The following is a 21,619-nucleotide window of genomic DNA, read 5'->3' on the forward strand; positions in this document are numbered from 1 at the left end:
GGAGGGGGGTTTTGCTGTATTTTTCCTGTTTCTGCCTCTTTCTGGTGTCTTTTCCATTTCAGCCGGTCACCCCCACCACATACACGCACCCCTCCCCCACCCCACCACCTGCAACTCATTACCCAAAACCCAGGTCCCAACCCACCTTCTCCTGGGGGATAAACTGGGAACAACAAAAACAAGGGCAGAGGAGGGGCTGGAGGGGGGTTATTCCTGCTATTCCCCATTTCCCCCCACCCCACCATAATGTGGTAGGGGATAATTAAAAAGGATGCTAATTGGCAAGGGGAGGGGCTGCCCAGCCCCCACCCGTCTCCTGGGACCTGTGTCCAGGTGAGTTCAGCTTTGGTCCGAGGTGGTGGTCCCGACGCTGGTGGTGGTGGGGGGGGGGGATAGTTCTTCGGAGCTCGGCACCATTCATTGCCTCCCCCCCATCCCCCTCAATGCCGGGGTGGGGGGAGGAAGGTGCTGGGAGGGGGAGGTAGCGGGGGTGGCCCCAAGGTCCCACAGTGTGGGTGCAGTGATGCTGCAGTGACGGGGGAGGATGCTGGGATGCGTTTTGGCATCAGAGGAAGGTCTTTATCCAGCGGTGGTGATGTGATGCGCCTTGGTCCAGGGTGAGAAAGTTGGGGGGGGGGGGGACACGCGTGGGCTGGGGGACCGTGGGGCTGTTCGCACCCCCCCTCCACACGCACACACGCGTGCCCACGCCAGGCCTACCACACCGCTGCCTCGCTGAGCTCCGGGTTGGGGTGTGAGAGGGCCCCGCTGTAGCCGCTATTGCTGGACATGGAGAAGGGTGGGCTGGGCCCCCCGCTGAAGACCTCTCCCGGGATGGGGTGCAGCGAACCGGTCATCCCCGGCTCAGGGCTGGGGGTGTCGGGATGCGAGATCATATCCGTGTACCTTTGGTTTTCTGAGGAGTGGTGTCCGCTTAGGGGGGGCTCCAAGGGTCCCAGGGGTGTGGAGCCAGGTCCTGAGTTCTGAAGGTAGCTGGAGTCGGCCGGGGATTGGGCTTGGGAGGGTGGCCCGTGGGGGAAAAAGTCATAGTTGCCTCCCGGTCCGTAGTAGTCACCTTGGTAATCTGGAGAGGGAGGACAAGACGATGGAGCTGGGACAAAAAAATCCTTTTGAACTCCCTACTGTGCTCCATATCCAGCCCTGAAAGGTTGTGGCCACCCCCTTCAAAGTGCTCTGCTGGCTTTCCGGGATGTGGAGCCCAAATTTGAGCCCAACCTGAGAGAGAAATTAGCCCCTTCTAAGGGCTGCAGTGTTCATCACGCTCTCGCTGCCCAGCCTGGAGGAAGGGGATGTAGGAGAGCAAGGAGCCCGGGGCTGGCACAGCTTTGCAGCTGGGAGGATGAACTCATTTAATGCTTAGTTGATGGACAGGGTGGGTAGCATATACAGGGAATGGGGGTAAAAAATATGCATCATGGGAATGAGAGGAAAATTATAATGAGAATGAGAAAATACATATATTTTTTTTCTCCCCATTCCCTATGTACCAGGGGAATGGGGAAAAGAAAATATAAAGGGAATGGGTAAAAATATATATAAAGGGAATGGGGCAAAGGAAATATAAAGGAAATGGGGTCCAAAAAAAGGAAAGAAATATACTGGGGGGATAAAAACGCCAACATATATATATAAGGGGAAAATATAATGGGGAAATATTTTAGCTTGGAGAAATTACTTGTTCTGGGGAAATTAATTCTAGTTCAGCAGCCTGGAAGGGATGTAACAACTGCAGGGCAGCAAGGGGAGCCTGGGAAGCCCCTCATCAGGGAAGAAACTTTGAAAATGTAGTTTCTGAAAATGTAGTTTCTGGGGGGCTCTGCCGGAGTGAGGGGATCTGGGAGACAGCGGGGCCGTCCCGCTGCACCCATCCCGTCCCGTCGAGGCGGCGGGGAGAGCCCGGCGGCAGTGACCTGCCATATGCTGTGGGATACGGGCGGCAATGGGAACAACCGCGGCCTGAAAGGGGCACAAAAGCCCCGCAGCTGGAGCTTTGTTCGCGGGAAGAGGGCTGCAGCCGCCCACCACACACGGTGCAAGACAGGGGAAGGCGTGGGGGGACGTTTCTGCGTGTGCGCGGACGTGTGCGAGGGTGAGAGCACGCACGTGTGCAGGGATGCGCATCCGTGCATTGGTGTGAGCGTTGCACAGCCCTGCGTGTACACACGCGTGGGAACGTACAGCTGGTTTCAAGAGTGGGGGTTCATAGCTAGTTCATACATGCGTGTACACAACCGGTTCACACTAGTGGGTGTGCACGCACAGACGATTTGGCTTGCGTGGGGCGGTTCAGTGCCCTTCACGGTCCCCTCGGGGCCGCGGGAGCAGCAGGAGAGGGAAAAAAAAACTGGGAGAAGCAGGACAGAGGAGGAACAAAGGGAAAGGGAAGGAGAAAGGAAGGATGGATTGGGAAGAACCCTCGCGGGCGGTCCCTCACCTCCGTAGTACGTGTAGGGGGTCGAGCCGAGCATCTCGGACTCGTCGAGGCGGCCGCCGAGGGGCCGCATCCTGCGCGGGCTGCGGAAGAAGGCGTGGCGGCGGGCACCCAGCGCGCTCAGCTGCTTCATCCGCCGCTCCTTGGACCGACGGTTCTGGAACCAGACCTGCGGCACGGCCGGGGTCAGCGCCCACCCTCTGGACTGGGGATACCCCCACCCTATCCCGAAGTCTGGCCGAGGAAAGGGATAGAAATCTTGGATGGAAATCAAGTGGGACGGGTTTAACCAGATCTGGGTGGCTTTTAAGATTCTACCCCCTCCCCTCTGCTAATAGCCCCGAAAGGTGCACGGTGGCGGGGGGGGGGCACACACAAAATAATGGTGTTCAATAAAATCCTGGTTGCACCCCACCGGGAACATCCTCAGCCTGCCTGTCCCTGCAAAGCAAAGAGCAGACAAGGGGTGTGGGGAGAATTTTCCCTTATGGAAAGGGAAGAAGGGAGGAAAAGAGGGAAGGAAAAAAGGTGAAAAGCAATTCCAAAGCGTGGTGAAAAGCGGGGAGCAGGGACCTGAGTGCCCACTGCAGCTGGTAGCAAAGCCGGCCGGGGAGTGGGGGTAAAAGGGAAGTAGAAGATGCGGCTGCCTCACCCGAATCGCACCTCCCCAGCCCATGCACCCCTTTTCCCCGGGTTACCGGGCTGTCTGGGTTGCTGCCCCACTCCCCTCTGTGTCCCCAGGCTCGGGGGAACGAGTATATCCCAAACCTCTGGGGACTCCTCTGTGCCAGAAGCCGGGACTCGCAGCTCCGCTACCAGCAGAGCCGGGGAGTCCTCCCTTATTAAAGCCCCGATTAAAGCCCATTAATCCTGGCATTTCCACAGGGATTTTCTTTCCGGGCGCGGTGTGTTGAGGGAGTGCCGGGCTGCTGCAGAGTGTGCTGGCTTCTGCTCACTCTCACAAACCCGGAGCATCCATCTCTCCTCAGCCCCGAGGGAACCCAAGCCAAGGTAGTGGAGTAGTCCAGCCAGCTCAGCATTTGGTTTTCATCTCTTCCCGTGGGGTCAATGGGACCGTCAAGGTGGGACCATTAAGGGATGGGGCATCCTCACTAACCCACAGGAAGATAAGACAGGTGCAGGGCTGGGCTTGGGGTGCTGCTGGCAGGGGACAGACGGTGCTTTCCTGCTCCCACTTCCTCGTAGAACCAGCCTCAGTGTTCCAGACCCTTTTTAGAACCCAGGGGAGACTCTCATGGCCTTGAACTATATGAGCTCCCAGCAACACCCCTTCTCTTTCCCTCCTCCCGCGGGTCCTTTCCCAGTCTCTGCTTTCTGTGAGAGGAAATCGCACCCATGAAACTCTGATGTCACCAGAATTTTGGTCTGAAACGGGAATGACGTCACTGGTCAGCCCCATGACATCACACTGCCGAGTGGGGAGGGCTATGGTGGGGCAGGGGGGTGGGCTGGGGCTGCCCTACCTGGATAACTCTCATGTTGAGGCCGGTCTCCTGGGCCAGCTGCTCTCGGATGTGGCGAGTGGGTTTAGGGGTGGCAGCGAAGGCAGCTTTGAGGGTCTCCAGCTGCTTAGCTTTAATGGTTGTACGGGGCCCCCTCCTCTTGGTGCCCGAGTTCTGCTCCTCGTTCTCGTTGTTGGTGGTCTCCTTGTCCGAGGAGGTAGAGTTGTCTGTCTCCTTGGTGTCGTCCTGCATGGGGTCCTGGAGATCCGGGGACAAACTCCTGTCTGTACATGAGGACACTGTAAAGGAGACCCAAAGAGGAAGGGGGGGGTGGATGACTTAGGGGACAGATCAACCCCCCTTCTCCTCTGCCCTCCCCGGCGCGGCTGCTTTCCAGGAGAGGGGTTGGGGGTGCTGGAGAGCCGCAAGGGGTGCAGATCGCCTCTGCCCCCCTGGTACCCCTGATGCATCATCCCCCCAACATCAAGCAGAACTCCAGTCAAGCACCTCCTGATGCGCACCGAGGGGAGCTGGGGAGGGGGTGATCCCCCGGGCCCACCGCAGTCCCCCCTGCCATTCCCCCTGTCCTCCCCCCGCGCCTTTCACGCTGGGAAGAAGGATGCGCCGCTTGGAAAAATGCAGCCTTTCCCTGTCGGGGTCTCGGGTGGTCTCCAGTCACTGCCTTAAGCCTGGCTCACACCCCCCAACCTCAGCCACCACCGCCCCCTCCCGGGGCCCCTGATGCCAGCATCACCACCCCCAAGGCCAAGCTCTACTCGCCTCGCTCACAGCAGCGGCCCCACTGACTGGCGTGGCAGGATCCGGCCCCGGGTGCTGGACGGAGAGAGAGCCCACGGAAGGGGGTGAGCACAGGCGCCTGGCATGGCTGGGACAGCAGGAGTGGGCCTGATCCTGCTCTCCTGGCGCAGAGACAGCTTCCAAGGAAGTCAAATGGGAGCTTTGCCTCTGGGTGAAAGGAGGCGAAGGATCAGGCCCACGGCGCGGGGGGACTGGGAACACTCGCGGGGCGTGTGGTGGTGTGGTGGTGGTCTAGGATGGCATGGGAGGGACTCTGGAGCCAGGCCCAGGGTGGGGGCACCTGATTCCCCACCACCTCATATGCCCTCAGCCATAAGGGCCGGGGCAGTGATGCTGGGTGCTCATCTCACGTGTGGTGCTGGGGAAATCACAGACCCTTGCACCCCATTTAAAGGTTTTTACCCCAAATCCCTCCCCGCGGATTAACTGGAGGGAGAGAGGGTGTCAAACTGGCTGCGAGGTGTAACCCCCTCACGCTGCCAAAATCAAACCTCCTTGGAGGGTTGGAGCGGCAGGATGCAGCCCCTGGAGGTGTGGAGGAGCTGAGGCGCTCGTACCTGAGTTGAGGCTGCCTTCCTTCAGACTGGGAGAGTTCAAATAGTCCTCTTTGCAAACAAATTTGTTTTCGTCTATGATATAGAGTTCCTCGCCCGTGGAGAGCTGCTTGTTGCAGACCATGCAGGTGAAACAGTTCAGGTGAAAGACTTTGTTCCGGGCTTTGCGGACGAGGTCGCTGGGAGAAATCCCTTGGGAACAGCCAGCGCATTTGGTACCAAACCTCCTGGAGAGGGCAGGAAAAAAGAGAGAGCTTGGAGAAAAAGGGTAGCTTGGAGGGGGGAAGAAAAAGAAAGAGCGAGGGGAAAACCGAAAGCTGGGGAAAAACGGGCTGGCAGGGGGAAACTGGGGACTAGGGGGAAAAAACGGGACCTAGGGGAAAAAAAAACCGTGAGCTAGGGGAAAAACGGGGGCTAGGGGAAAAACGGAGGTAGAGGTAAAACGGGAGCTAGAAGGGGAAAACGGGAGCTGGGGTTAAAAAAAAGGGAGCTGGGGGAAAAGCAAGAGCTGGGGCTTAAAAAACGGGAATGAGGGAAAAAAAACGGGCTGGTGACAAAACGGAAGCTGGTGCGGGGAAACGGGGACTGGGCGAAAAAAATGGGGGCTAGGGGAGAAAAAAATGGGGGCTGAAGGAAATAAAAAATAAAAGAGAGCTGGGAGCCCCAGTGGCGATCAGCTGTTGGGTGGGGGAGCCCCTTTATACTGATCCCCTCCCACTCCTCAAAACCCCACTAAAGGAGCCTGATCCTCCAGCATCTTCTCGCATCGAATCCAGCGATTCGCATCCCCGGCTCCTTTGGGGTGAAGAGGAGGAGATGGAGAGCTTTCACCCCCGCGCAGCCCTCGCTGGCTGCGGATAGAGCTCGGGTTTGGGGTGTCCTCACCCGCGGGACACACATGCATACATGAGCATCCTCCACTGAATTTGGAGCCCAGAAAGGCCGGAGCGGAGAAGAGGGTGGTGGAGGTTCCCTTCAGAGCTCACGGGGATGGGCGGATTTCGTTTCAACCGGTACTTCCCCGCTGGGGAACAGGGGGGTTTTGGCTCCGACCGGCACCGGCCTAAGAACCCCGGGGAGAAATCGGGGCTCATTAGAGCCAGAACGACGGACAAAGGGAGATGCGGCGGAGGAAGCTCCACTCCCCGCAGCATCGCGGGGACCCAGCCTGGCACTGGCACCGTCCCGCTCTCCCTCGGGGGGATTTTTTTCCTGTTCGGGAATAGCGCTTTGAATATCTCTGATTTTCCTTCCCTTCGCTGGACGCAGAGGGTTTGGCGGGTTTTTTGTTTGGTTAGTTGTTTGGCTGGTTTTGAGGGGTTTTTATTTCTTTTTTTTTTCCTCCCCAGGAGATGCCTTTTTTTTTTTGGTTAAGGAAAAAAAAAAATTCCAGGGGATCCAGGTTGTAAACGATTTCTTCAAGGAATAAAACATCAAACCAAACCAAAACCCAAACCAACCAACCCACCACCACAACACCAAAACCCTAAAAGCCCCAAACAAACAACAACCCTCAAACCAAACAACAACAAAAAAGAAACTTACCCCCCCCCCAACCCAACAAAAAACAACCACCCAACGAAACAAAACCCAAACCCAAAACCCTCAAACCAAAAACAACCCCCCAAAAAGCAACAAAAAAACCAAACAACCCCAGGCTCTTGGAGCGGGGTCGCCAGTGCCCGGTCCCCGGGGAACCCGGGGACTGCCAGGCCCCGGGGTGCCTAGGCTGAGTCCCCCCTTGTTTCCCTCCGGTCACAGCACAACTTCTGTCTCCCTCGGTGCTTCCAGTGACGTTGATGTAGTGAGAGTATTAGGAGTCATAAGTCATCGCCCCTTTCTTCCCATTCCGGCCCCTAATTTCCTCATCTGCACCTTATCGCAGTCATTAGGGGCGTTTAAGAAGCACCGCCGGGGGCTGCTGGTGGAAACAAGGTTTTGGACGCCGTTTTCACCGGGGCCTGCGGTCCCGGGAGGTGGGCGAGAAGCTCCAGGCCGGGCCCAGGAGCAGGGTTGGGGGGGGGCACGGGGCTGCGGGGCCCGGTGCTGGTGGAGGCAAGGTCATGGGAAGACTGAGCGGCGGGGCACAGCCTGGCAGCCCCTACCTCAGGCTGCAGCAGCGACCGTAGTGCAGCCGTCGATTCCCCTTCCCGGGGTTCCCCGGGTCCGGCGGGGCCGCTTCCCCACCGGAGCGTTGGGGAAGGCTCAGTGCCGATCCTCGGTAGAGAAGGATGGGAAGGGAAGCAGAGACATCCCCCATGAAAGCTCCGGGAGAGATCCCCTGGGAGTCAGCGGAGGCCGGGTGTGGTGTGACCCTCCTTACCCTCTTCGTACCCGTTGTCGGAGTCGGGAGCACACACTCACCTGAAAAAGTCATTTTTACAGTAGAGTTTGCCTTCCCTGGAGAAGCATTTCTCGGTTAGGTTGCACTTGCACTCGCAGCACTGGACGCATTTGATATGCCATGCCCTGTCCAAGACGTTGAGGAGGAACCTGTCCAAAATCGGCCTCTCGCAGCCCGCACAATGCACCATCATAACCTCCGCCGGGGGATGGAGAAGAGTAAGAGGAGAAACCAGCCCCGCACCGACGGCAAGAAACGGCAGGAGAAACCGTATTGAAAAAATAAAAAATATTTTTTTAAGAAAAATTAAAAATTAAAAAACAGAGAGAGAGAAAAAAAGAAAAAATAAAGGGGAAAAAATCAAGAAAAAATATCAGAGCAACGATTCAAAACAAAACGAAGAGGAAATAAGAAAAAAAAAAATTGGGAAACAGAGCAGCTGTCAACTTCTTCCCCCTCTTCTCTCCGGAGCCTCGGTGGCGGGAGGCAAAAAAACGATGCCCAAAAAAAAATACAATAAAAAAATCCGAACCACCCCCGAGAAATAATAATAATAATAGGAATAAGAATTAGAAGAATAAAAAACACCCCTAAATCCACCCCCCGGGTCCCTCCGGAGCGGCCTGGGAGCTGCGGGAGCGTTGCTGGCGGGCTCTGCGGCAGCGGGCGCGGCGGGAGGGGTACATGAACCCCCCCCGTGCAGCCGGCAGCCCCGGGGCCTCGCTCTGCTCCGCCGCCGCCGCTCCGCCACTCTCATGCTGTCCCCATCGCCAGCTTTGTCCCCCGCCTTAGTAATTCGCGCATCCTTATTCAGATTTGGTGACGGAGGGACCCGCGTCGGCCTGCTTGGGACCAATGGGGTGGCGGTAACCATGGCAACCTCTTAATTTATAGCATATCTAAATTGGCTCCTGCCTTCTGCTTGGCACAGAGGGAAAAAAACAACGCGCCTCTATTGTTGAGGGTGGCTTGTACCTGTGCCGCCAAGTGAGTATGCACCTGCCTGGGGGGCTGGGAGGCTTGGAGGGGGGACACGATGACAGGCTGCCCCAAACAAATCTATTTCCCCCCCGCAAAAATCTCTTTTCCCCCCAAAAAAACTCTGGTCTCTCCCCCACCCCCCGAAAAAAAATCTCGTTTCTTCCCCCCAAAACCTCATTTCCCCCTATTCCGCCTTTAATTTTGTATTACTTCTTTGAAATGAATGCGCGGGGAGGGAGGGTCCTGAGTTGGGTTAGGAGAGCCCAGTAACTCCTTTTTGGTTTTGGGGGGGTTAGTGTTTAATATTGTTTTTAGGAGACGGATGGGGAGATGCTTTTGTCTGGAAGAGCAACAAGCGGGAAAAGTGTGTGCGGGGGGGTGGATTTTAGTGGGGGCGGGGGGAAGGAGGGGGAGGGAAGGGAGGGAGGGGAAGAGGAGGGGACCGGTAACGTGGAGGGATGAAAAGTTCCCCCGGTGCGCGGAGGTATGCGGCACCCCTCTGGACCCCCCTTACCCCTCCTCGGGCTTTGTCCCTGGGGCCTGCTGTCTTCTTGTCCCTTCTCTGCTTCGTGGAGCTCGCCGGTACACCCCGGGGCGGGAGATGGGGGGAGAGATAAAATGGGCAGTGGTGGCCCGGGGAGGGGTGGTGGGGGCTGCCCCCTCGGACACTGTTTTTTTCTCTTTAATTGCAGATGCGGCGGAGCTGTGAATGGAGGGGACGGAGCAGGATTGGACCCGGCACCGGGGGTGGGGTGGGGCGGTCTTTTGGGGTGACGATTTATTATGTGTGGGGCCAGGAGGTCGCTGCCCCAGGCCGCAGCGAGTGTGGGGCGTCCCTGCTGCTTCTCCCCCCAACCGTTTACCCGGGATCTGGGAAGCGTATGCGGCTAGCCTGGATGAGGAGGAGGAAAGAGACCGGGCAGGTGAAGGCCGAACCTCCCCTCCCTTGTTCGTTTCTCAGCCCAGACCTGTACATTTAGATTTATTTTGATGTTTTTCTCCCGCTCTCTGAGGGAGAAGAGATCGGGCAAAGCTCTTCCCGGGCCAACAGCTGACTAGCACCTCGGCTCCGCAACGGGAAACCGCGGAAATGCTCCCGGTGATGGCAAAAAAACACTCTCAGCAACCGGCACAAGGGCTTCGGCGGGGAAATGGAGAAGGTTTTTGTGTGTGCCCTTGAGTAGGGGTGTTGGTTGAAAGGGTGAAAATCGAAATAATGCAGAGAGAAGAGACTAGGGGGAAAAAAAAGAGAGAGAAAGAAAAAGGAAATAAAGAGAAGGGAAGAAATAGAAAAAATACAGAAGGAAATAGTAAAAATGTGGCAGAAAAATGGGAGAAGGGAATAGAGAGAAAAAGGAAGAGAGTGAAGAAAAACAAATTAATGGAAATGGAAAAATAAAGAAGGAAAGAAAAAGAGAAAAAAGAAAGAAAAAAAAGAAGGAAAAAGAAAGATAGAAGAAAAAAAGTAACGAAAAAAAGGGGGAATAAAGCAGGTAAAAAAGAAGATGGGGAAAATGAAGGAAAAAGAAAGGAAGAGAAAAAATGAACAGAGAAGCGAAATAAAAAGGAAATAACGTCGAGAATGGAAAAGAAAAAAACGGAAAGGAAAACATGAAAGAAAAGCCGGAGCTAAAAAGGAGGAAAGAAGAGGGAAGGGCAAGAAAACAAAGACAGAAGGAAAGAAAGGAAGATAAAGAGCGAAGGAAAAGGAAAAAAAATAAAGGAAAAAACCCCAAACCACCAAACCCCGAACAAACCAATAAATTAAAAAGGACAGAAATGGGAGAGAAAGGCGAAAGAGGGAAGAAGAAAAAGCGCTGGACCGATGGCGACCTCGGTCCCCGCGGCTCTGGCCGAGTTTTTCGGGGCTCCGCGGGGTTTTAGGGCGGATTCTGTGGGTGCAGAGCGGGCCCGGCCCGGCGCTGAATCGCCCTACTGCTGTGGCGGGCATGGTGGTATTGAATTTCGGGGCAGGGTCTGGGTGAAGCCCCGCAGCGGGCACAGGGCTGGGGGGGCACCAAGGGAAGCTCAACTCACGGTCCCGCTCCCTGCGGGAACCGGGGGTATAAACACATCCAGTGTGTTACGGGAGGGACGTGTGTGTACACCCGCGCCTCGGCGTGGGCAGAAACACGTTCGAACACGAGTGTAGACGAATATAGACACACGGACACAGGCATGTCCGTGTGTCTCTCGCTTGCAAGACTCCATAGAATTCTCGCTCCCCCCGAAAAACGGACGCGGGGGGCAGCTCTGGCAACCCCATTGAGCCCCAACGGCCCGGCCCAGTGTGGGGCTGCGCAGTGGGATGCGGCAGGCGTGGGCCACGGTCCCACGGCGGGACGGGCTGCTATGGACCATAGTATAGATGCCCTGGTTGGTATGGATGATCGGTGCAGCGGCAGGCAACGTCGCGGGAGCAACTCTCGCCTTGCACACTGTCACATCCCGGTTCCACGGCCTCGAACACCTCTTGGCCCTCGGTACCTCTCTTTCCCAGGAAGGTGCTTCCCCAGCCGGGTCCGTTTCCCCCGCCGTGATGCCTGTACCGGCAGCCAGGACCCCCTGGCATCCCTGGCAGCAATGCGGAGGCGATGCCAGGGCGTCCCGCTCCCCTCTGCCCAGCCCGATTCGCTTTTTCGTTTGAATGTAAAGGAAAAAATAAAGCCAAGGGGAAAGGAAAAATCCCCAACCCCCAAATAATTTCCACCTAACGCCCACCTCATCCCACATTTCCCCACGGTACTAGACAGTAATTCAGGCCCATCATATCCTTCTATATCTAACTAATAAACCTACTGTGTTTTAACAGGGTAACGCAAGGAGCAGCAGCAGCGTCGCTCAGGCAAGATGTTGATGGAATTTACTCTATGAAACAAACAAAACAAAACCAAACCCCACAAATAACCAACCAAAACCCCCCAAACCAACAACCCAGCTCCAATCCCCTTTCAAGAATAAAGTGTATCAACTTACAACACAGCAGACGGCAGAGGGATAAGTGAAACAGACAAAAGACAAACAAGATAATAATCTGTTTCCAATCAGTTAAGCCCTGTAGAATTTGTAATACGCGGTTTGTATATTCCCCCTGTGTTTTGTAATTAATTATCTATCTGTTAAGATGCTTCGCCGACCACTTGGTTGAGTTTTTCAACTATTTTTGGGGGGTTTGGCACGCCAAGAAGCGCGGAGAAGAGAGGTCTGCCCGACCTGGGAAACCCGAGCCCCGGGTGCGGTGGGATGCGGTAGTTCCGCGGCTCTGCCCTGCTAGTAGAAGCCAAGCCCTGAGTGCCGTGGGTTCCGCGCTTCTCAGCTGGGCTGCTGCCGGCGGTGGGAGAGTGTTCGGGGAGCGGGTGAGGCTTCTCCTCCCCGCGTTCCCCCGATAAGAGGGGGGACGGTGCAGGTTTTTAACATTAAACAAACCCAGCAAGCATCTCCTCGCCGGGCCATCGGCGTTTCTGAGTGACTGCGTTACAAATTGTAAATTTAAATAGCTCACAGGATTCATTACCTCCCGCGTCTGATTTCACCCAGCCGTGAAAAATTGTCCTGGTGTACCACTGAGAAAGGGTTTGCTGCAAAGAGCCACAGCCTAATCACCAGCTTTCTCTCTCCAACAAAAGTGTAATTATTTTGTTTTGGGTGTAAATATAACCCACGGTACAAAAAAAAAAAAAAAAAAGAAAAAAAAAAAAGAAAAAAAAAAAAAAAAAAAAAGATAAACCTCCAGCGGCGTCTGAATGCATTATGGGGCCGTTTAAAAAGATCCGTCCTAAATTAATACCAAGGTTAAAAGGGGAAGGCAGCTGGGACATGGAAATTTCCGTGTTATAAGGGGGATGGGGGGGTGAGGTGAGTGTTGACACCGCCGGGGAACAATGCGACAGCCCCACTCCTCTCATAGAGCCTCCCCATTGCCACCCAGATCCCCCCAACCCACAGCTCCTTCCAATTCCCTCCATCGAAAAGGGACCCCAAGGAAGGGTTGGCGTCCTGGTGTATTGTCCCCTCATGATGCTGTGTTCGTCCCCTTCTGCTCGGTGCTGGGGAGAGGGGGTTCTTCAGCCCGAGGGGGCTCATTTCTCCCTCTGGTGTTTCTATAAAAGGCGGGGGTTTAAAAGAAAACAAACAAACACCCCTCCTCACCCTCACCGAGGCCCAAATGCAAACGAAGAACCAGAGGATTTTAATTTTTGTCCTTCCCCTTTTCTTATTTTTAACGAATTTATCGGTCCCTTGCCTCCGAATTCCATCCAGGGGGGTTCGGAAGAAGAAACGGCACCCAACGAAAGGCAATGCTGGTGTGAAACCCTGGGAGAGGCGGAACGGCTCAGTCGAGGTGGTTTAAAGGGAGAGAAAAATAATAAATTAGGGAAGAAAAAACACCAACAAAATAAGGGAGGAAAAAAAAATCAAAATACTGAAAAAAAAAAAGAGGAAAAAAACCAGAAACCAAACCAAAATGAAAACACACACAAAAAACCGAAATGAGCCTAGCGGCAGCGAGGTCGGTGCTCTGCGGCTGTCGGTGAGAGTCCGGGAGTGAAGAGCGGCCTCGACTCGTCACGGTACCGCGACCCCGACCCTAGCCCCAGCGCGGGCTGCCGGAGACCCCGGTGTCCACCGCTCCCGGTTTGGGAACAGCCAGCGCCGACCGAGCAGCCGCTTCTCCCACCTCCCCACTCCCCTCACCCTTTTCTCGCCGTGATTTCCCGGTATTTCCCCGGCCGCCCCCCACGCAGCCCTTTTAATCGGTTGTGTTTTCTTTCTTTTTTTTTTTTTTTTCAAGGTGGGCGTCAGTAATTGGCAAACCTTTAATTGCAGCCCCCCCCCCCCCGCCCCTCTTAGCTCTAGCACCACACCAGAGACCTCTTCCCAATCCCTCCGAAGGCTCCCTGTGGCTAACCCGCCCCCTGTTCTCCCTGCCTGGGTTGGGGTCGGAGGAGGTCCCGCTCGGCGCGGAGCGGGCCAGAAGCCCCGTGGCTGCCTTGTCGCCCCCCGTGATACCCAACCACGGGTGGGCAAAGCCCGGCTGCGAGCAGCGTGTGTTGCAAAACACTAACCGCAGTCAGCCAAACCCAGAGCTTCGGAAACTTAGTGACTTGAGGCTGGGGGTGGAGGTGGGGGGACGATATGAAGCGAGGCGAGGAACTCGTTCCAAATTTCCTTGGGTGATCCCCGGCCCGCTGCAACCTCCCGTCGATGCGACCGCCCCCCGGGGGGGCTGCTCCAGCCGTTCCCACCCGCTTTCCCCCCACACCCTCCCCCCCCCCCCCCATCGCTTTCCCGCTAATGAGCGTGTGTGTTGACACGGCGAGGCGATGCCCCCGTTTGCCTTTGTTTGGGAGGTGTGAAAGAGGGAATCTGCATGAGAAAAGCCGGCGGCAACCGCGGAGCTCCGATCGCAGCGGTGGGACGGAGCGAGCCGGTGCGTGGGGAGACCGCCCCGGCGGGGCAGAAACCCCCGGAGCAGGAGGGGACACGGGGGGGCCGACACGGGGATGCAGGGGGGAGTGGGGGTGGGGGCGCAGGGCTGAAGCTGCTTGTGATCCTGTTTGCAAGCCGGGAGCTTACCCCGTCGGGGGTCGGGGCTAAGCCGGGCACCCACCAGCATACGGGATCCCCAAAGACGGGCTGTGCTCACCCGCATCCCCACGGCTCCTTCTCTTTTCCTTGGATTTTCTTTGGGAAATAAGGAGGGGTGAACAGGCGGCCCGCACGCGGGGGAAGGATGAGGGAGCTGGCTCACAGCGCTCCCACTTTCCTGCTGATGGACACCGTGGGGCGACTCGAGGCGAGGGGGGTTACGGGGACGACGACATGGGGGAGCGCTGAGAGCGCCCCAAAACCGCGGAGCCACGGAGGCCAGTGAAGACTTCGCGGGGGCAGCTCCAGCGGGAAGGGAGGTTTGCCGGGGCTTGTGGTGGCGGAGAGAGGAGCAGGGCCGCTGCTCTTTCCCTCCCCCGGCTCCAGGTGGGCGCAGAGCCCCAGTTCCGGCACGGCACCGGCACCGGGACCTTCAGCAGGACTCAGCCCCGGCATGGAGGAACAGTGCCAGGATCACGGACTCGAGTCCTGCCTGACCCTGGCACCGCGGTGTCCCACTCCGGGTCCGCCCCCGTGTCTCTCTCTGTCTCCACGTGTCCCTCTCCGGGTCCCCAGTCTCCCCGTCCCACCGTGTCCCGCCCGAGGCGGCGAGGAGCTATCCAGGGTGCTGAACCGCACGGGCCCGCCTCCCCCACCTCGCCCCGCGGCTCCTCCACACTGACCCTGCTGTTTCGTTTTGTCCGTTCTCTCTCCATCCCTCTCCCCCTCTTGGTTTTTAACCTTTGCTTTTTTTCTTAAAAAAGAAAAACAACTCCCTCCCCGTTTTTTTCCTTCTTGTTTTCCCGGTATTTAGCTTTTCTGTTTTGGTGGTTTTTTTTTTTTGTTTTCTTTTATTATTTATTTTTTAAAAATGAAAAAAAAAAAAATCTTTCCCATTCCCCCTCTCTTCTCTCCAGTTTTTCTTCAATTTTTTCCCTGCCTGTTTTCTCGTTCCTCCTTTTACTTTTCTTTTCTTTTCTTTTCTTTTCTTTTCTTTTCTTTTCTTTTCTTTTCTTTTCTTTTCTTTTCTTTTCTTTTCTTTTCTTTTCTTTTCTTTTCTTTTCTTTTCTTTTCTTTTCTTTTCTTTTCTTTTCTTTTCTTTTCTTTTCTTTTCCTTTTCTTTTCTTTTCTTTTCTTTTCTTTTCTTTTCTTTTCTTTTCTTTTCTTTTTCTTTTCTTTTCTTTTCTTTCTTTTCTTTTCTTTTTCTTTTTTCTTTCTTTTCTTTTCTTCTTTCTTTTCTTTTCTTTCTTTCTTTTCTTTTCTTTTTCTTTTCTTTCTTTCTTTCTTTCTTTCTTTCTTTCTTTCTTTCTTTCTTTCTTTCTTTCTTTTTTCTTTCTTTCTTTCTTTCTTTCTTTCTTTCTTTCTTTCTTTCTTTCTTTCTTTCTTTCTTTCTTTCTTCTTTCTTTCTTTTTCTTTCTTTCTTTCTTTCTTTCTTTCTTTCTTTCTTTCTTTCTTTCTTTCTTTCTTTCTTTCTTTCTTTCTTTCTTTCTTTCTTTCTTTCTTTCTCTCTTTCTTTCTTTCTTCCTTCCTTTCTTTCTTTTCTTCCCCCTTTTTTCTCCTTTTCCTTCTCCCTTTCCTTCTCCCTTTCCCTTTTCCTTTTTGTTTGTTTTTCTTTCTTTTTATTTTTCTCTCTTTCTATTTCTCTTTTCCCCTTCTTTTTTCCCCTTCTCTGTTTCTTTCTCTCCCTTTCTCTTTCTTTCTCTCTTGCTCTCTCCACTTTGCTGTTCTATATCCTGTTTCTCCTCTCATTTCGCACAAATTAAGTATCAATCTCTGTCTCTCTCCATTTTTCTCTCCTTTCCCATTTCTCCCCCTCCTCCTGCAGAAAACAACATCATCCAGAAAGGAGGGAAATTCCACACACATGATCAGACACCCATTAGGGCCCCCTCCCTGCCCCAGTGCTCTGCAAACATGAACCACCGAGCTCCAACAGGAGCCAGGCTGTGTTGCTGGGGACCCCTCCAGCTCCAGCCATGGTCCCTGTCATGCAGAAGGGATCAGCAGGATCTCAGCATGATACTTATTTTATTCTTACAGTGGCTGCAATTAAAATCAACCCCAAACTGCTGGGAAGACCCCCACCAGCTCAGCCCCCTGCCTCTGGGGGAACCCATTTGGCAGAGAAGTGGCAATGAATGCTGAGGGTCTTGGAGAGGTGATGCTTGATGTCCTACCTCTTCTCTTGTGCACACCCCACCCCACTCCTCCACCACCCTGACCAGACTGCCAGCTCCTCCCCAGGAGCCCTGGACAAGGCTCATTTGGCTACCCTGGTCCTGACACCCCAGGGAGGGGCCTGGGACCTGCCCCTGCATGTCTCTTTGTCTGCCTCACTCTCCCGCACACACACGTGCATCCTTCCCCATCCAACCTGTCCCTTCAACCATGTCCATGCATGTGCACCTACCCTTCTCACACATGCTTCCCTGCACACCCCCAACCGCCCTTCCCCTGTACCTCCACGGCTCAGCCCCCCTCCCACTCTGCTACGTTACACACACAGACACAAACCCAGCCCTCACACAGCCACATTCCCCTGCAGCACTCGTCTTGGTGGCTCTGTCTTCTCTGATGCACCCAGACTCTCTGGGAGCTGCCACAATCCCTCAGCCCCAGCTTTTTCTTCGAGGAGATGAGCCTTTTTTTCCTCTATGTAGGCCAGAGAAAGCCCTTCTGGGGTTACTTTGGGGCCTGGCATGGGGCTGAATGTTTGGTCTATGCTGCTCCGACAGCTGTTCTGCACCCTGGATGAGAAGTTGGGGCAGAAGCTCCTCACACTGGGCAGGGGTGTGAAGACCCCCTCATTGCCTCAGAGAAGTGGGGGACTGTGTATGGGACCTCCCTAAGCTCATAATCTGTCTCATGTGCAGTTCTGGTGAGCATGCTTGGACTGTCACTGTCACCTGGGCACACAGCCATGTTGCTTTGTTTCTCCTGCCTTCCCCTCTTCTGCTGTTGACAAGTCCTCCCTAGAAATGCACAACCTACCTCTCTTAACCATGATCAGGACCACAGCACCAGCCCCACCTGCTCTACTCAAGGGGATCTCTCATTGGTACCTGTGTATCTTCGTCTTCCCAGTCTCCAAGAGCCAGAAGAGAAGATCTGATGGCAGGGTACTGTGTGCAGCCATGAAGTGAGAGTGAGGTGAGGAGCTGAAAGTGGAGCAGAGTCCCTGTGGGCTTGGAAAGCTGTTTTGCCCCCCTCTCTCTCCCCCCTCCTCTTTATTTTTCTTTAAATGCTTCTGATTTTCTTCCTTCCTTCCTTTCTTTCTTCCTTCCTTCTTTCCTTCCTTTCTTTCTTTCTTTCTTTCTTTCTTTCTTTCTTTCTTTCTTTCTTTCTTTCTTTCTTTCTTTCTTTCTTTCTTTCTTTCTTTCTTTCTTTCTTTCTTTCTTTCTTTCTTTCTTTCTTTCTTTCTTTCTCTTTCTTTCTTTCTTTCTTTCTTTCTTTCTTTCTTTCCTTTCTTTCCTTTCTTTTCTTTCTTTCTTTCTTTCTTTCTTTCTTTCTTTCTTTCTTTCTTTCTTTCTTTCTTTCTTTCTGTCTTTCTTTCTTTCTTTCTTTCTTTCTTTCTTTCTTTCTTTCTTTCTTTCTTTCTTTCTTTTCTTTCTTTCTTTCTTTCTTCCTTCCTTTCTTCCTTCCTTTCTTTCTTTCTTTCTTTCTTCCTTCCTTTCTTCCTTCCTTTCTTCCTTCCTTTTTCTCTCTCTCTTTTTTTTCCTCTTCTTTTTTGAGCAGGATAAAAAGCAGTGTGAAGAACATAGACTTAGCTTTTCCTTTGGAAAGAACTTCTCACAGCTGCAGGTGAGCATAGACAGGGACCAGACTTGGAAGGGCTCCTCACCTCAGCCAGCATATGGGATGGAGCCCTGAATATGTGCTGCAGGGCAGAGGGTCTCCCAGGGTGACCTCCACCCACCCAGGTGAGTCCTGAAGCAGAGGCAGGCATCCTTAACCCTTTCACTGCCTGGGTGGTGACAAAGACCCCTTGTCCCCAGCACTGGGGCTGGTTGGGCAGTTAGACAAGTGAATAAAGAGCAATCAAACAAGTGAGGACTTGCTGGGCAGTGTGCTGCTCTGCTGTGCTCCTGTAAACAAATGGTGTCATGGGCAGCTTCCCATGTGGGCTTGTGTCAGTGTGATGAGGGAATTTGGGCAGGGAATTCAGGGAAGACTGATGCAGGCTGGCTTGTTAGGAAGAAAGCACCTGTATGTGTATAGATAGATGTGAAGGTACTGCACATATGGGCACAGATATCCACACCCTCAAGAGCTACACAGGGCAAGCCTGGGGTGCAAACCTTTCTCTGACATCCCACAGCCTGCCCATGCAGCCCAGGGTGTTTCTACCCCCTGACACCCCACAGCCTTCCTGTGCACTCCAGAGTGCTTCTACCCCCTGACACCCCACAGCCTTCCTGTGCACTCTGGAGTGCTTCTACCCCCTTGGACACCCATGCATGCTCACATGCACCCTTGTATGTGCAGAAGGGAAAGGGGCTGGTGGTGTGAACCTGTTTGTTCCTCCCATGCTCCCCCAGTCCTTACCCAGGGCAGCAATTAAGGAGGCTCTTTACTCTTTGTGGAATCTGAACCTGATTCTGCACTTGAAAGCCAGAGGGGATCAAAGCCGTCAGAGGAAGGCTCAGGTCTTTGGCTTGCAAATGCTTTGTGCAACTTCTCTGGACTTCAGCAGAGTCTGCATGTGCTGAGCTGAGAGCAACCCCTTGCCTTGGCTCTTAAATTCTTTGCACTAGTGCAAGGGAGGAGATTAAGAGAGAGAGCAGGAGCCTGCACCTCCGAACTCGTCGGTGACTCCTCGTACAGCATCGTTCTTTGTTTTCCCTCACATCCAAATCTCTAACCCTGCAGAAACTAGGCTCTGGCTGGCTCCAAGCTGCCAGATTCTGTGGTGGGCTTGGTATGATTTTCTTCCCCCCAGAAACATAAGGGATCAACACAATGATTATGTTTTCTTTCTTTTCCTTTTTTCTTTTTTTTTTTTTCTTTTATTTTTTTCCCAGATACATAAAGGATCAACACAATAATTATGATGTCTTTCTTTTCCTTTTTCTTTTTTTTCTTTCCCCCCCCAAGAAACATAAAGGATCAACACAATAATTTTGATTTCTTTCTTTTCCTTTTTTCTTTTTTCTTTTCTTCCCCCCAGAAATATAAGGGATCAACACAATAATTTTGTTTTCTTTCTTTACTTTTTTTCTTTTTTCATTTTTTCCGCCCAGAAACATAAAGGATCAACATAATGATAATTATTTATTTATTTTCCTTTTTCTTTCTTCCCCCCTCCAACCCCCAGAAACATAAGGGATCAACACAATAATTATTATTTATATATTTTCCTTTTTCTTTCTTTCTTCCCCCCCTCTCCCCCCTGAAACATAAGGGATCAACACAGTAATATTTATTTATTTCCCTCTTTCTCTTTCTTTCTTTCTTTCTTTCTTTCTTTCTTTCTTTCTTTCTTTCTTTCTTTCTTTCTTTCTTTCTTTCTTTCTTTCTTTCTTTCTTTCTTTCTTTTCTTTCTTTCTTTCTTTCTTTTCTTTCTTTCTCTTCTTTCCTTTCTTTCTTTCTTTCTTTCTTTCTTTCTTTTCTTTCTTTCTTTCTTTCTTTCTTTCTTTCTTTCTTTCTTTTCTTTCTTTCTTTCTTTCTTTCTTTCTTTCTTTCTTCTTTCTTTCCTTTCTTTCTTTCTTTCTTTCTTTCTTTCTTTCTTTCTTTCTTTTCTTTCTTTCTTTCTTTCTTTTCTTTCTTTCTTTCTTTCTTTCTTTCTTTCTTTCTTTCTTTCTTTCTTTCTTTCTTTCTTTTCTTTCTTTCTTTCTTTCTTTCTTCCTTTCTTTCTTCCTTCCTTCTTTCTTTCTTTCTTTCTTTCTTTCTTTCTTTCTTTCTTTCTTTTCTTTCTTTCTTTCTTTCTTTCTTTCTTTCTTTTCTTTCTTTCTTTCTTTTTCTTTCTTTCTTTCTTTTCTTTTCTTTCTTTCTTTCTTTCTTTCTTTCTTTCTTTCTTTCTTTCTTTCTTTCTTCCTTCTTTACTTTCTTCCTTCCTTCCTTCCTTCCTTTCTTCCTTCATTTCTTTCTTTCTTCCTTCCTTTCTTTCTTTCTTCCTTCCTTTCTTACGTCCTTTCTTTCTTTCTTTCTTTCTTTCTTTCTTTCTTTCTTTCTTTCTTTTTTCTTTCTTTTCTTTCTTTCTTTCTTTCTTTCTTTCTCTTTCTTTCTTTTCTTTCTTTCTTTCTTTCTTTCTTTCTTTCTTTTCTTTCTTTCTTTTCTTTCTTTCTTTTCTTTCTTTCTTTCTTTCTTTCTTTCTTTCTTTCTTTCTTTCTTTCTTTCTTTCTTTCTTTCTTTCTTTCTTTCTTTCTGTCTTTCTTTCTTTCTTTCTTTCTTTCTTTCTTTCTTTCTTTCTTTCTTTCTTTCTTTCTTTCTCTCTTTTTATTTCTTTCTCTCTTTCTTTCTTTCTTTTTCTTTCTTTCTCTCTTTCTTCCCTCCCCCTCCAGAAACATAAAGGATCAACACAATAACAATTATTTATTTATTTCCCCTTTTCTTTCTGTCTTCTCCCCTCCAGAAACATAAGGGATCTACATAATAATAATTATTCATTTATTTTCCTTTTTCTTTCCTTTCTTCCTCCCCCCAAAACATAAGGGATCAACACAAAATTATTAGTTATTTATGTTCCTTTTTATTTGCTTTTTTTTTTTTGCCCCCAGAAGCATAAGGGATCAACACAATAATATTTATTTATTTATTTTCCTTTTTCTTTATTTCTTCCCCCCCCTCAAACCTAAGGGATCAACACAATAATTATTAGTTATTTATGTTCCTTTTTCTTTGTTTTTTTTTTTTTCCCCAGAAACATAAGGGATCAACCCAATAATAATTATTTATTTGTTTTCCTTTTTCTTTCTTTTTTTTCCCCCCCCTCCCAGAAACATCAGGGATCAATACCGTAATTATTATTTATTTATTTTCCCCTTTTCCTTTCTTTCTGTTTTCCCCCCTCCTGAAACATAAGGAATCAACACAACAATTATGATTTTATTTATTTATTTATCCCCCCCCCCGCCCCGAAACACCAGGGATCAACACAATAATTATGATTTTATTTATTTATTTATCCCCCCCCTCTCCCCCCCCCCCCAAGAAGCATAAGGGATCAACACAGTCATTTCAAAGAAGCAAAAGCTTCCTGCTGGAGAATCCAACAGGGACCTGCCTAGAAGTCCTGGTCCGGCGTGTCAGTGACACTGATTCAATCTGACACCCGGGTGTCTCCGAAGCCATCACATTGTGTGCTGCAAATGTATATGAACATTAGTATGCATTGGCACAATATGGATCCATTATTCCCAATGCTTATGAGAACTAGGTGCTGCGTAGGAGCAGCTGCTGCTTTTGAAGCCTCAGAGCA

The 21,619-nt window shown here is 51.4% G+C and overlaps 1 protein-coding gene across 1 annotated transcript; it reads right to left on the reverse strand.

The window, feature by feature from the left end:
- Positions 1–716: 716 nt before the first annotated feature.
- Positions 717–7,825, reverse strand: LHX5 (LIM homeobox 5). The gene is made up of 5 exons (XM_054392784.1): positions 7,653–7,825; positions 5,292–5,515; positions 3,937–4,214; positions 2,456–2,621; positions 717–1,084 (listed from the first exon to the last, which is right to left on the reverse strand). Exons 1-5 carry the CDS (start codon positions 7,823–7,825, stop codon positions 717–719), a joined length of 1,209 nt encoding a protein of 402 aa, XP_054248759.1.
- Positions 7,826–21,619: the final 13,794 nt, after the last annotated feature.

The sequence above is a fragment of the Indicator indicator genome, chromosome 26 (assembly GCF_027791375.1).
Source record: "Indicator indicator isolate 239-I01 chromosome 26, UM_Iind_1.1, whole genome shotgun sequence".
NCBI classification, from domain to species: Eukaryota; Metazoa; Chordata; class Aves; order Piciformes; family Indicatoridae; genus Indicator; species Indicator indicator.

Coding starts and splice junctions, on each gene's coding strand:
- LHX5 (XM_054392784.1), bottom strand. CDS start 7,825: ATGATGGTGCATTGTGCGGGCTGCGAGAGGCCGATTTTGGACAGGTTC. Junction 5,516..7,652: donor TGTAAAAATGACTTTTTCAG/GTGAGTGTGTGC, acceptor TGCCCTCTCCAG/GAGGTTTGGTACCAAATGCG. Junction 1,085..2,455: donor CCCCTACACGTACTACGGAG/GTGAGGGACCGC, acceptor CTCCCTCTCCAG/ATTACCAAGGTGACTACTAC.